The 15,243-nt window shown below is 35.7% G+C and overlaps 1 protein-coding gene and 1 pseudogene across 3 annotated transcripts in view; both read right to left on the minus strand.

Moving 5' to 3' along the window:
• Positions 1-3,501: 3,501 nt before the first annotated feature.
• On the minus strand, positions 3,502-5,024 carry LOC112819442 (cofilin-1 pseudogene; annotated as a pseudogene).
• Positions 5,025-7,245: 2,221 nt separating this feature from the next.
• The window catches only part of HACE1 (HECT domain and ankyrin repeat containing E3 ubiquitin protein ligase 1), a 101,121-nt gene continuing 93,123 nt past the window's right edge, over positions 7,246-15,243 (minus strand). For all 3 annotated transcript variants that reach the window (XM_025863167.2, XM_025863148.2, XM_025863158.2), the window contains 2 exons: positions 8,636-8,749; positions 7,246-8,092 (listed from right to left, as the gene is read on the minus strand). In XM_025863167.2, the coding sequence (XP_025718952.1) occupies positions 7,990-8,092; positions 8,636-8,749 (217 nt within the window). In that variant the 3' untranslated portion in view covers positions 7,246-7,989. The remainder of the gene's footprint in view (positions 8,093-8,635; positions 8,750-15,243) is intronic.

The following is a 15,243-nucleotide window of genomic DNA, read 5'->3' on the forward strand; positions in this document are numbered from 1 at the left end:
ATAAAATTGCTAGAGCCTTCAGTTCAAGGCTCCCACAAGAGTGGGACATCTCCCATGTCTGTGCTGATGCACCTGACCGTGGATTACTGTGACTTTCCATGAGGGAAATGTAACAGGGGGAGTCAGTGCCTTCTCATTTTAGACTCATATATAACCATCCCTGCAGGTGATTAAAGGCTTTCATTTTTGATTTTGATTAAACTCTTTCATTTTTGTCTTGGTGCATTAATCAGCTATTCTAATATCTTAAGCTCAGCTCAGCTAATAGTAGGAAAGCTAGAATTCAAATCCAGGCAAGCTCTGCTCTACTGCCTCCCTTTGTGTTAGACCACTCTCATCCTGGGCAATAGAAGTTGACTAAAGTATACGGAGCAGGTAAACTCAACAAGAGTTGTGATGGGTCGGATGTAGAAGATAAAAAAAGGGAAAGAATAAAGGACGACTTTTTGGTCTTTAGCTAAGAGCAATGAAGTAGATGGTGGTGCCCGTTTGCTGAGACAGGAAAGATTGGGATGGGGGTGACAGGTGGCAGGGAGACAGTGGGAAAAACAAGAGATCCTCTATGGGTATATTTAAGGTTTCAGATTCTTCATAAATATCTAAGTGAAGGTGTCATGTAGGCCACTCATGTGGAATTTTGGAATCTGAGTATCAATTTTACTTTTTTTTCTCTATTCCTAGATATTAGGAAAAGAGAAATATTGTGTAAGAGAATACTGTGCGGGCACCACCTTAAGTTAGGCACTCCTCCCCACTCCTCCAGTAAGCTCTCAGAAAGACTGAGATATTGCCACTCTGCCGAGAAAAATACAGAGCCATCTTCAAATATAGTTGGTATATGGACATAATAGTCTCCAAATTATGGAAACTACTAGAACAGAATTCTCAAGGAATGACGAGAATCTAGAACTGAGCAAACTAGTAATTCACTAATTAAAAATCTGAGAACGTGGGGCACCTGGGTGGCTCAGTCGTTAAGTGTCTGCCTTCAGCTCAGGTCATGATCCCAGGGTCCTGGGATCAAGCCCCGCATCAGGCTCCCTGCTCAGCTCCCTGCTTGTATTCCCTGTCAAATAAATAAAATCCTTAAAAAAAAAAAATCTGAGAACGCAGCGACTGCTATACACTAGCCTTATGTTATTAAGTTTATCATTTTTAACTTGATTTTCAGTCATTTGTTCAGTCAACAGGGTGATCAATTTATTTGTCCCCTAATCTAGACAGCAATTTAGTAATTCAGGCCAAATATTTGAAGTTCCTTGGATATTCAGTTTATGTTAATCCCTTCTTCCCCTACACTAATACATTTCTGTGCTGGTTTTTACACTTAATCATATGCTATACTGTGCAGTTTCAAAATATGCTTTCCATCTGCCCAAACGAATTTTATTTCCTTTGAGGGTAAGGACTATGACCCAGTCGCTAAACCAGTGTTGAATACATTTAAGGGAATTTGTTGAATTCATTCGTAAAGTTGTCTCCGCTAACTGTATATCCAGCACTCACCTAGGATGACTCGCCCTCCATTTCACTCAAGCTAATTCAATTCACACAAGTATACACTAATAGTCAATATATTCTCAGTTTATAGTTTTAATGGTATTACAACATTAGATTCATATTTCCAAGCACCAAGTATGCTTGAAATTGAACATTTTTATAAAGATAATAAAACTTAATGACTACCCATGATCTATGATCTGACAATACAGCTGTTCTTTTTCATCTTGAGATGGTAAAATACCCACCCTAGCTTACTGTGGCACAGTGGGAGAGAAGAAATATAGTCCTATTAATCACTCTTAACTATCAGCTTATTAGGTTATAGTTTCCCAACAGGCTTGTCTTACATGACTGTTAATAGGCTGCAGGTGTTTTTCTAAAAGAGTCTTTTTATAATGCAGTTATGTCATAAAGAGACGGCATGGAGTAAAAGAAAAACTGGTGGGCTAAGAATCATAAAACCTAGGTTTTAAATTCTAGTACTAAAGGAGCCCCGAAGCCTGAAGCAAATCACCACCTCTCTGATCTCCACAATTTTCTCATCTGTAAAATGAGAGGATTTATTATAAATGAAATAAATGCATTTGTGCCATTTATACCAGATCAGTAGGCAGGTAACCATAACCCAGGACCTAAGAATTTCACAAAGGACATTCTAACAGAAATCTCTCTACATTAAAATAGCTTAAGCTAAAGTGTAAAATTGAGATTTGTTACTAGTTAACTTTAAAAGTAAATTTTGTTACCTAACCACTGGGGATGTGCACAGGGACAGAGGAGTTTGTTTCATATGAGAAAAACAGTGAACTAATACATGTTAATATGCCTAAATTGTGCTGAAAATAGCCAAAATTTTACTTTTAGCTAAAAATTTTTAAGTGGAAATTAGGTACTACCTACAATAGTTGCTAAAACAGATGTAAACTCTCACAGAGGCAACTGTTCTACATACATTTTGCAATCGATGAAAGGGTTACATTCCAAAAACTTAAGTCCATTTTTGGAAAACTTTGTAAATGGAAGCTAGGTTTGTAGCTTAGCCCATGAGAGTATAAATGTTGACACAGCTGGACTATGTAACAATATTAAATGCTCAAATTCTGGGTCCTGAGAATGGGGTTTGTGTTATGTAGATGAGTTTCCTCCCTTGCTCTTGGAAAGAAGACTCAAGTAAGCAATGATTAAAATTGATTTACCTTTGTCACACCCTTCTACCTCTAACCTTTTTTACATTCTGGTAAGGCACACAGCTCTAATCCTGCTGCTGGCACAATGCTGTCCAATCCTACCTACCCTTAAGTTTCAACAGCCCTTCCTTGAACCTTCAAATAGTAATTCTACAACCATGGAGCAATTGACAGACATTTCAACAAATAACCCAGAAAATGTTACCACTCTTAAACTATAACTAGTGTTGAAAGAGACCATCTGTTACTTATAAAAGCAAAAATATTAGAAATCTATGTTAAAAACTTTAGAGACATACTCAAATAAATGATACATTCATACAATAGATTATGCCAAAATTTTAAAAAATGTTTAAAAGTTAGTTGTAATGACATAGGAAATATACAAAATATAATGCTGAATAAATAAAGATACTTAATGCTATGTTCTTTATGAAGTCAATTATGGAAAAAAATGCATTAAGACTAGAAGCTAATAAAACTTTTGGGTAGTAGACTTGTAATTTATGGCTTCTTCCCAGTTAATACATGAATCCATGCTTTCCAGATTTTCCCATATCAAATAAGCATTTTTAAAAAAAAGGCAGGGGGGCCCTGGGTGGCTCCGTCTGGTTAAGCATCTGCCTCCGGCTCAGGTCATAGTCCCAGGGTGCTGGGATGGAGCCCCGCATCAGGCTCCTTGCTCAGTGGGGAGTCTGCTTCTCCTTCAGCCTTTCACCCTGCTCATGCTCGCTCTCTCTCTCTCTCTCAGGCTATCTCTCACATACATAAATAAAATCTTTAAAAAAATTTAAAAAAAAAAAGGAAAATCAGAGAAAAAAGTATAAATTCAAATAAATCTCTAATTAGAATTTTAGAGAGCTATAAATAGTGCCAATTATCAGGCAATGTGGAAATAGAGCTTTGTGAGCAAAAGAGCATTCCTTTCTTTGTTTGCAAGAGTTTAATTAAAGACTTATTTTGTGTGCATGTGTGTGTGTGTGTGGTTTTTTTTTAACTGAAGGTCCCTTACTGGTCCTGCTTCCATGAGTGGCTGCCACCAGGGGGAAAGGGGAAGGGAACCAAGCGGGCAAGGAGGGGTCATCTCCACAACATTCTATTTATGCACAGAACAAAACAGACAAGCAGAGAGTCACTACTGAAGTTAGAAGTTACCAGCATTGGAAAAGGAACAGGTGGGGAATTGGGGTGTCTTAAAAAAATACAGCCCCCCCTCACCAAACTGGGGTGCCTCAGGGCGGGGGGGACTTGGTCTGCTTCAACCCAAGAGGAATCAGATCAAAAGTGGTTTGGGAAAGCTAGAACCGTCAGGGATGGAGGGAGGAGGAAGGTCCGGGGGCCAGGGGGCCGTTTGTCAACTGGGCTGAAGGGATTGCCCTCCCCCTGCTGGGATCCCCCCAGCCCCTCAGGCCTGGCAGGAAGGGGGCAGCCTGCAACCCCCATGGGCAGGCCTGGGGCTGCCAGGCGCTCCAGGCAGGGGGCTGGAGGGGGCTCACAAAGGCTTGCCCTCTAGGGAAATAATGGCACTGCCCCCCAGCTTCTCTGCCAGGGTGCAGCGGTCCTTGACTCCTCGTAGCAGTTTGCTTGTAATTCACGCTTGATCACCACCAGCTTCTTCATGATGGCACCCTTGGAGCTGGCATGGATCATTCTGCTCTTAAGGGGTGCAGACTCAGGTGCCCAGAGAATTAACACCAGGTCTTCCTTCCTGGTCTCCTTGGTCTCATAGGTTGTGTCATAGAGGGCACAGTGGCAGGTCTCGTCCGGTAGTCTCTTGACAAAGGTGGCACGGGGTGGTCTACAGTCTGGCCCACATCCCCTACCAGGACCTCCTTGCCCTGCTCCAGGTAGGACATTCTCGTCCCGGCTTAGGCAGAGGAGTGCTGCGTTTCTCACCTCCTCTGGTGTTGAGGACTTACGCACTTACCCTCATGTCACCAAACACCTTGAAAACCAGACTGCCATTTCAGAGGCCATGTTTCTGAAAGCGAAAGGGAGATAACAAGGAGAGCCAGGAGAGAGGAGGGCCACTGCCACTGCTGCTGGAATCTGGCTGAAAGAGACTTATTTTCAGTTAACCACATTATAAAATATTAAGTTTTGTGGTTATGAAAATATTGCTTATTGCTACTGCTATGGCATTTTTATAGATCCAATAAAACCTATTTACTGATGCTTACTTCCCTTGATTAAAGAGACCAGTGTTTCTTTTTACATGAATCACACAGAAAATAACACAGGCATGGGATTTTGACAAACAGGAAAAAAAGGTTATATAATGAAAAAGTCTTCATCCCATCTTACAATGCTTTCCCACATAGAGCAGTAATCCATGGCCCAGAAATCAGTCTTGTGTAGAACTGCCCCACGTATATTGTATTTATACACTAATCACTCTTCTATACACCTTATTTCACTTAACATACTTCAGAAACATTTACATATCAGTATGTATAAATCCATTTTATTCTTTGTAAATACTATTTAATATTCTACTCATGGCTGTAATTTATTAGTAACCCCTTACTGATAGACATTTAAATTATTTCCAGTTTCTCTCTATAACAAACAAAGCTTCAGGGAACATACTTGTACAAATATCTTTATGTACATGAACAAGATTATCCATAAAATATATTCTTAGAATTGTCGAGTCAAAGAGTATATGTACATTTAAAAAAAATCTGACATTGCCAAATTGCCTTCCAAAGAATTTGTACCAATTTATACTCCAGGGGAACATTTCTGATCAACACAGATTCTTTAAAGCATATTCCAATGCTGTCATTGGCCAAGAAGGGGGAAGCAGGGGGTAAGAAGACAGTAGACTGAAGAGCATGAATATTCAGTCACTGAAAGAAGTGGCTTCTCCTCAATTGCAGCCAACTATGCCTTCTAGGAATCAGTGCCCAATACTGTTAGTGTCTTGATCTCTCAAAAGCCTAAAATCTAGACTTCTGCATGAAACCTCCAGATTTTTTAAATGTTGACAACTCATTTTAGATTTTTAGAATTGGCACAACAAATAAAACTGTGAGTGGAAATCATCTACTGGGCCTCCAAATTGTGACCTATGCTTTAAAGCTTTCATTTCTGCCCCCATATCCAACCAACAAAGACTGTCATGGCTGTAGGCTGCATTTAGCATTATGTTTTAAAGTGGGATTTCCTTAGATTACATTTTATTTCTGGACAAACTAGAAGATTTTATGAACTACATCGTCACTATTCCCTCAAACTATGGGAACAATTTAATCTACTCTTGCCCCGATGTTTTTATTAATCAGTGTCCTACATTATGGTCCTTTGCCCTACATTTTTATTCCTTTAGAGTGCTGCGTTCCTGTTTTCTCCATTATATGGAACCACTACATATTTTAAGGGCAGAGTCATTTTCCTATGAGAGTAATCTTTTACCCAAAGGGGATAAAAATCTCTAGTCCTTTTTCTATACTACTGTGCATTCAACATATCCATCTACTTATAGAAGAAATTGTGGGAATAGAGTATATTAAAAAGACTTGTCTCTCAAATAGTATTTTTAATCTATAAAACATATATTAACTACATTCTTATAGTTAAAAAATAAAGACAACATAAAAAATAAACCCTGAAGTTGCTAAATCTGTATCAAAAAATATTCAAATTCAGGGGTAAAATACCATGAAATTTTTAATATTTTATTATCTCTTCTACATAAATACTTGCAAAAGGACCAATCTGACAAAGCCCACTGTACTGCATGATTATAAACAGAAATGTTTGTAAACACTAAAATTAGAAGCAATATATGAGGTCAGTTACCTCACTGAAAATTCAGAAGGCAACAATCTCTTATACAAATGAATTTTGAAAATCAAATTTTAAAAATTATTAGCTTCATTTATTGTAAATATGCATGTCTTAATTTTAAAGCTAACTGTCATTTTTAAAGAATTCCTAGTTTTAATATTAATTTGCTCAGAAATTCTTTTTATATATAATATATAAATATAAATATATATTCTATATAAGTGAATATATATGATATATAATATATAAATATAGATATAGATATACCTGCAATAACAAAAGAAGACCAAAAGGCATGTATTAAAGAAGCTTTATAATGTAACAAAGCTTTCAATATATATTGAAAATATGAAAGCTACTCATAGGAAAAAATCTGCATGAATCATTTTACCAACATTGATGCCACTGTGTGTAATTTTACCAACACTGATGACTGTGTGTACTTTTAGTTTCCAAAGGCAAAGTCCTAGACACTACAAGTTCCTCTGTTAGCACTTCTAAATAAATGAGTGTTCCTACTTCCCTCTAAAAGGTATACTGTAACAACTCAAGTGTGTCCTTCCAAAAAGAAAACTGATTAGATCACCCTAAAATTTAAAAACCCAAAGCTCTGTATTAGGCACATCATTTATCTCAACATTTTAATCATGAAAAATAAACAAGAATAAAAAATTACATATTTAAATTGTAATGTGCACACTGGATTACTTCCTCAAATGTGTTATCAGAACTCACAGATAAAACAAAAGTAATAAAAAGATTGTGTTAAAATATTACATTTAATTTTACCTAAAATATAAATTAAAATAGGGCATAAGAAAAACTTCTGAGACCACAATACATATATGGAAAACTGACCATTGAAAGATGCAAATAATTCATACAATATAAGCTTTAATATATAAATTAAATGTCATTTCATCAGCTGTTAGTCACATCAGTCTAAACTTTACCTTATATATTAAAATATTAAAAAGCTAAAAAACATCATTGCAATATAGATTCAATATGGGAAAATACGTATTTGTGGCTTTATACACAATCTAAATTAATCCATTCTATACAATAGTTTTCCAAAATATAAACGGCACTTTACATGCAACAGAACATACCAGGCTGGGTGTCCTAATATAATTTAATATATAGGAAAATAAAGAGAAAACACCCTTTTAACAAGACAGTTACATAGTGGAGGTGGAATGTAGAATAAGATTTTGCCTTAACACAATCTTGGGTAAGAGTAAAGAAATATGAAAAAGGACAATTTCTACTACTTTCAATTAGCATTTTTTAAATTGAAGACTACTGTGATTTTTTATTTTCTAACTGTATCACAAACAGAAAACATGGAAGGGAGGGGAGAAAGCGTGATCCCCTTTATGAATTTTAAACATCAGCCCTGCTGCCTATGGGCTGCATTTAGGCTCCTTTTCTGTTGACAGTTTCCTAAATTATTTCTGCCACTCTGAGTTGCACATCAGTAATCCGATGAATTTCCCAGACTCCTTTACGCCATTGTGTAACCATAGCTGCCACAATGTAATGCCACAAGAAGTCTGTCCTTGAGTATTTCTTTACTTGGGTATTCAGGTAACTTGAGCATGTTGATGCTTTAAAAGAAAAATATACCACCATTAAATGGGAAATCTATGAAATTTCTGATTGTTTTGTGTAGCAGTGAAAACACTACTCAAAATTAACATAAAACCACCCTCTCAAATTTGCATTCAAATTGGAAAACCCTGAAGTAGTATTTAAAAAGAAAAAAAAAAAAAAAACTGCTGCATTGCAGTTTCCTTTAGCATGCAAATGTAGTGGAATAAAATAAGTTCCTTTCAGCCTAAAATAAATAAGCAATAAGGGAATTTAGTTTGAAGTGATGGTGTAACTCAGTGATACTTATGACAGTATAACTTCAGTGATACTTGAACTACATTCAATTAAATTATAGGTAGGTAGTTTCCTCCAATATTTTCCCTACCAAAAAAGGGAGAGCAAGGGATTATGTTGGTACTTATTTATCAGTGATTCCAAAACACTGAAAACAGGTTACTGTTGAGGTTTTCCTCTCAATGCAGGAGTAGTCAGACCTTTAATCATTCAAAATTAATCAAGACACTTCACAATGCATTTAAATGAACAATTTAACATACCATGTGCTTGAAGTTGGTAGGAGATTTGGAGTATATGGCACAGCAGCAATTGTAAAGTTCTGCAATCCACTTCCACCCATGATATTAGCAAATCCACCATGTGGGACCCTGGAACTAAGAGTTCATATCTTAGTAAGTTGTAATCACGGAACAAAAATCTTTGTGATAGATAAAATATATTCAACTCTAGGGCACTGACAAGGTAACATTTTTGGTTCTGCAAAACTCCAGCTCATTATTAAAAGATGCTTTGTGGCCAGTTAGCATGCTTCCATGGAGACTCTCCTCCACATTTCTGTAAGCCATACTGTGCTTTCACTTGGCCATTGCACATAACTCTATTATTGCAAATAGCATACCACATGTACAATTATTTTCTTCTATGTGTCTCTCGCTACTCAACTGGGACTAATTTGAGGACCATATCTGTATTTGTACCCCTGGGGTTAGCAAAGTGACTGGCATCTAACAGACATTCATTAGATATCTGCCAAATACATGAATGTTTGCTTGATTAATTCAAGCAATATAGAAGCTCACAGACATAATCCAAACAATTTCCTGTATGTGAAAAATATCTAGGGTCTGATGGGGTTCAGGGCAGGCCATCCCCAAATATACCACTAAGGCATACTGATTATTTCAAATTAAAGTTACTTAAAAACAACCAGTGCAAAAAGGACACTTTAACCTTCCCCTGTCTCCCTGAAAGCAGGAAATAAATCTCCCATGTGAAAGGTACTCTCCCTGTACCAGAAGGTAAAGAAACATCCTATGACCAGAGATAGGGAATTCAGGGCTGAGAAGACTATAGAAACAAACCTCATTACTTCTTCACCAATTTACTATCCTAAGCATAAACTTCTTTGTCTTTTCAATTCCTCAAAAATGTATTGTCTCTTTGTCTATCAGGTATAAATCCTGCTTACTTTGGTCACTTCTCTGAGACTCATATTTCTATGAGCCCCAAAACATATGGATTAAATTTGTTTTCTACCTGTTAATCTGTCCATGTCAAATTAATTCTTAGACCAAGAAGAATAACTTTAAAAGGTAAAGGAAAATTTTTCCTCCCCAAGAGGTCAAAGGATTTTTGTTTTGTTTTGTTTTTCACTGTGGGAAAACTAGAATATTCTTTATATTTCTGTTCCACAGATTCACAGTATCAGATGTATCTTTTTTAATGTCACCTAACATAAACATAACAAGACCACATTCAAATTCAAAAACCCTAACAAAATGCATAAACAGTACTAGAAAATTTAATCTTGGGTACATGGCTACAGAGAATATAATTGCAACTTCCTAAATCCTATTGGTCACATTTGAAAGACATTATTTCAAATTAGCTTTTGTATGTATCATGATTAAACACACTGATCCTTTAAAACATTTTGTTTTTAAATTGAGGTGCTATGGTGTTTTTTAAATAAGAATGATGACTAAAAAAAAAAAAAATTTAATGTATAGGTACTAAAGGTATACTCAAAATCAGAAGTCTGACTAGTATTAGAAATGTCTTCTAACACAGTATTCTTAGTACAAAGCATAATTCGGTTCATTTAAAAAAACAACAACAACTGTTGAACCTTAAATAGCCAAAACAATCTTGAAAAAGAATAAAGTTGGAGGTTTCACAGTTTCTGATTTCAGTACTTAAACTACAAAGCTAACTATGGTTATGAGAACAATGTAGCACTGGCATAAGAGGGGATATACAGAAATGGAACAGAATATCCCAAATAAATTCTTGCATATATGGCCAAATGATTTTCAACTACAGTCCTAACATTCAATGGAGAGAGTGTGTGCAGGGGGGAGAGGCAAAGGGAGAGGAAAAGAGAATCTCAAGCTGACTCCCCACTGAGCACGGAGTACAACATGGGCTCTCAATCTCACAACCCTGAGATCATGACCTGAGCCTAAAATCAAGTCGGATGCTTAACCAACTGAGCCACCCAGGCACCCCTAGGATGACCATTTTAAAGAAAAAATACAAAAACTAAAAAAAAAAAAAACAAACAAACAAAAAAACCCCAGAAAATAATAAGTATTGGAAAGGATATGTAGAAACTGGGACTCTTATGAATTGCTGGTGGGAATGTGTAAAATTTACATCAGCTGTGGAAAACTGTATGGCTGTTTCTCAAAAAACAAACACAGAATTAGAGTATATAGCCCAAAGAATTGAAAACAGAGACTAAAAAAGATTATTTGTATATCCATGTTCATAGCAGCATTATCCACAAAAGCCAAAAGGTAGAAGCAACTCAAGTGACCATCCATGGATGAAGGAATAAGCAATATGTGGTATATACATACAGTGGATTATTATTTATCCTTAAAAAGGAATGAAATTCTAACATATGCTATAATGTGGATGAAACTTGAGGACACTAGGCTGAGTGAAATAAGCCAGTCACAAAATGACAAATGATGTATGGTTCCATTTATATGAAATACCTAGAGTAGTCAAATTCATGGAGACAGAAAATAGAATGCTGGTTGCCTAGGGCTAGAGGGAGGGAGTATGAAGAGTTAGTGTTTAATTGGTACAGTTTCAGCTGCAGAAGATAAAAAGGTTTGGGAGCTGGATAGTGGTGATGGTTGCACAACAATGTGAATGTGCTTAATGTCACAGAACTGTACTTAAAAATGGTTGAAATGTTAAATGTTATGTACTTTCTGCCACATACACTGTAAAAACTGTGGAAAAATGCACCAAAATTTTCTGTTTAAAATCATAAATGATGGGCGCTTGGGTGGCTCAGTCATTAAGCATCTGCCTTCAGCTCAGGTCATGATCCCAGGGTCCTGGGATCGAGCCCCGCATCGGGCTCCCTGCTCCACGGGAAGCCTGCTTCTCCCTCTCCCACTCCCCCTGCTTGTGTTCCCTCTCTCGCAGTGTCTCTCTCTCTCTCTCTCTCTGTCAAATAAATAAATAAATAAATCTTTAAAAAATATAAAATCATAAATAATATGTATACATTCACAGGGGAAAAAATAACAATCCAATATAAATAAATCTCTAAAAAAGAGTTTTATTTTATAGCTAGGAAGTTGTTTGGTTGCTATTAAATGCTTTACTGATGAAATGCCTGAGCTTACCTTAGAAATCCAAGTGAGTATTAAAAGTCTTGTTAATAAACACTAATTGCATGAGCAATTCCTACTTAGGGCAAAAGAGTAGCTAAAGAAGATCTGGACATGTGTGTAAACTGAAATAAAATTCAACATTAGTCTATGCCTATTAAAAAGGCAACCAAAAATGAAAAGGGATAAAAAGCCAAGCTGTTCTAAATTTCCTGTAGAGGTAGAATTAAAAGTAAGTACACCACTTTATCAGGGTAAGATGAGAAAATGAGACTTGATACCGATTCTTACACAAATTAAATACAGTATTTCAACATCTGAATGATCAATCTAATGTTTTTCATGTCACCAAATTTTGAAAAATAAGCTTAAAAATCGAAAGATTTCCCAATTTTAAGATCTAAATTAAAATTATACTGTAAACTGATATTCACAAACAATCTCTGAAACTTTATTCCTCTTCTTCTAAACTACAAACAAATATGACTCGGCTCCATACTTGAATAATCAGTGAATCTTAAGATCATGGCTCATCAAGCTTAAGTATGTACGAGAAAAATAAATGAAATGGTCTTTGGTTGATATTATGACACTTGGAATTATACAATGTAAAATTACAGTCAATAAAATGACATACTTCTATTACATACACAAAGAAATCACCAAGTCTGATTTTCATTATTCTTAAGGGGTAACGAAACAACAGCGCAGTAAGTCATTTAATTAAGACGATCTTATAGACCAACAAAATAATGTTAGAACATAAAATACTTAAAAATTACTTTTGGCATTGATTCTTGGTTCTAATAACTGGAACACATTTGACTTTCCAGTAAGGTTGCACTAAACTAAACTATGGACACAGAGTAAGTGAAATTTTAATATCTAAATATAAACAGATAATCAGAATTTTCCAGAAAGTGCTATTGAAAAAAAAAAATACAAACTAAGTTTAGAATGGCAAATACTATACCTACACTTAAGTCTAATTAATTGAAAGTTAAGGTTTAAAAAAGCTTAAAATTTACTCAGTCTGAATTCAAAACAAGGGCTCTGTAGACTTAAGTGTTGAGTGGCTTCTTTGGCATGATGGGAAAGCTTAGCTCTGTGTTGTTCCCCTTAGCTTCCTTGGCTTCTATGTTTTACTCACATCCCTCACCTCAGTTTAAATGGATTCACGAGCTACACTTCATGACCAGTTAAATAATAAACAGTGCAATTCTTTTCAGTACTGCTAACAGTGACTATATGATTGACCTGGGAGAGGCACTGTGTATTACAAATACAAGAGCTTTTTATTCTACAAGAGCAGCAACTTAACAGACATTTTTAGTTCCAGAGAACTTGAGTAATTCTAATTGTTATCTGCACTTTAAAGACTCATACCAACCAAATCATGGTGGTGGGGATATAACGATCCATTAAATGGTTTTTAGATATAAATCATTTAGAAAACAGTAAGAGCCCTACCTCAATACATAGACCAATATAAAATCCAGATGGCTTAAAAATTGGAAAGTAAAAACAGGAACTATAAAAAGTTACAGAAAAAAAATGTAGATAAACATTTAATCTTGGGAGTGGGGAAGGATTTATAAAAACCACAAAGAAAAGTACTGATACTCAACTTACAAAATTAATACTTCGCATTTTATACATTTTATAAAGTAAATTTATAATTGAAAATACATGGAAATCTGCATATTTAACTTAATGAAGTTAAAAGGCAAATGATAAACTGGGAAAAGTATTTGCAGAGTTAATGTCCCACATAAATAACATTTAGAACTGAATTTTTTAAAATGACAATAGGGGCACCCAGGTAGCTCAGTCAGTTAAGCATCTGGTTCTTGATTTCAGCTCACGTCATGAGATCAAGCCCTGTGTCTGGCTCCATGCTCAGCGGGGAGTCAGCTTGGGATTCTCTCCTTCTCCCTCTTCCTCTCCACCTGCCCCTCCCCTGGCTCTCTCTCTCAAATAAATCTTTAAAAATAAATAAATAAATGACAATAGAATACCTAAAAATTAAGACAGGCAATAAAAATAAATATAGAAGAATTATATAAATAAAAAATTATATAAAAATAGAAATGAGGGCGCCTGGGTGGCTCAGTCATTAAGCGTCTGCCGTCGGCTCAGGTCATGGTCCCAGGGTCCTGGGATCAAGTCCACACCGGGCTCCCTGCTCAGCGGGAAGCCTGCTTCTCCCTCTGCTCCTCCCCCCCCACTTGTGCTCTCGCTGTCTCTTATGCTCTCTCTCAAATAAGTAAAATCTTAAAAAAAAGAAGAAAGAAAAAGAAATGATTACATCCTGTACTGAGAGTAAAAGGAATAGGCCCTATCATTCCCTGTTGATATGAATGCTGGTATCTTTCTGAAGGGTAAATGAACAATATGTATCAGGTTATAAAAATTTATATACTTTCATATCCAAAAATTTCCCTTCTAAGAATTTTTGCTATATAAATAATCAAACTAGCCCACAAGTGTATAAGTGCAAGAATTCCTTATTTGTTTAGCATTATTTATAAATAGGAAAATTTAGCAATTAAGGACAGTATCAATGAAGGAAGGTCCATAAACTGAAGAATAGGTAGCCATGAAAAAATGATCTATAAATGGAAAAATTTTTAATAATATATGGCTAAATTCAAAAGCTATAAAAGAGGAACAATGTTTTTAAAAAGTAGAAATTTATGGGGCATTTGGCTGGCTCAGTTGGAGAAGCATGAGACTCTTGTTCAGGTCATGAGTTTAAGCCCCAGGTTGGATATAGAGATTACTTAAATAAAACTTAAAAAAAAAAAAAAGTAAAAAAATTTATGTATGTGGGAGAAATTCTGGAATCTCAAACACTTGAGATTAGAAGTGATTTTTTTATTGAAATTGTCTAATCCTACATAGAATATATAATTTTTAATTCTTTTCATTAAATTACCCATATCTCTGGGTATTTCTTGGCATTAAGAAGCCAAAAAAACCATAGCACAACACTAAAACAAGGTTTTCTTTCATATCTTTAGCCTATAATCTGTGAATATTCATGTTCTCTCTTCTTTTTTAAGATTTTGTTTTTAAGTAATCTCTACACCCAACATGGGGCTCAAACTTACAACCTCAAGATCAAGAGCCTCATGCTTTCCCAACTAAGCTAGTCAGGTACCCTGAATGAATACTCATGTTTTATTTATTGTGTAAAATTAGATTATAGTGTGACTCCAACTATTTTTCTAATTATGTAGTTAAAGGACTTAGAAAATAAAGCAAAATGTTAAAGTATTATCTCTGAATAGTGGAATTACTTAATGGATTTTCATTTTCTTCTATCTATATTCTTCATTTTCCAAATTTTCTATAATGGTTATGGACTACTTTTAAGATAAGAAAATACTGGGGCGCCTGGGTGGCTCAGATGGTTGAGCGTCTGCCTTTGGCTCAGGTCATGATCCCAGGGTCCTGGGATCAAGTCCTACATCAGGCTCCCTGCTCAGCGGGAAGTCTGCTTCTCCCTCTGC

Source organism: Callorhinus ursinus, unplaced genomic scaffold (genome assembly GCF_003265705.2).
Source record: "Callorhinus ursinus isolate GAN/ISIS: 27379988/994484 unplaced genomic scaffold, GSC_fseal_2.0 scaffold6, whole genome shotgun sequence".
Taxonomy (NCBI): Eukaryota; Metazoa; Chordata; class Mammalia; order Carnivora; family Otariidae; genus Callorhinus; species Callorhinus ursinus.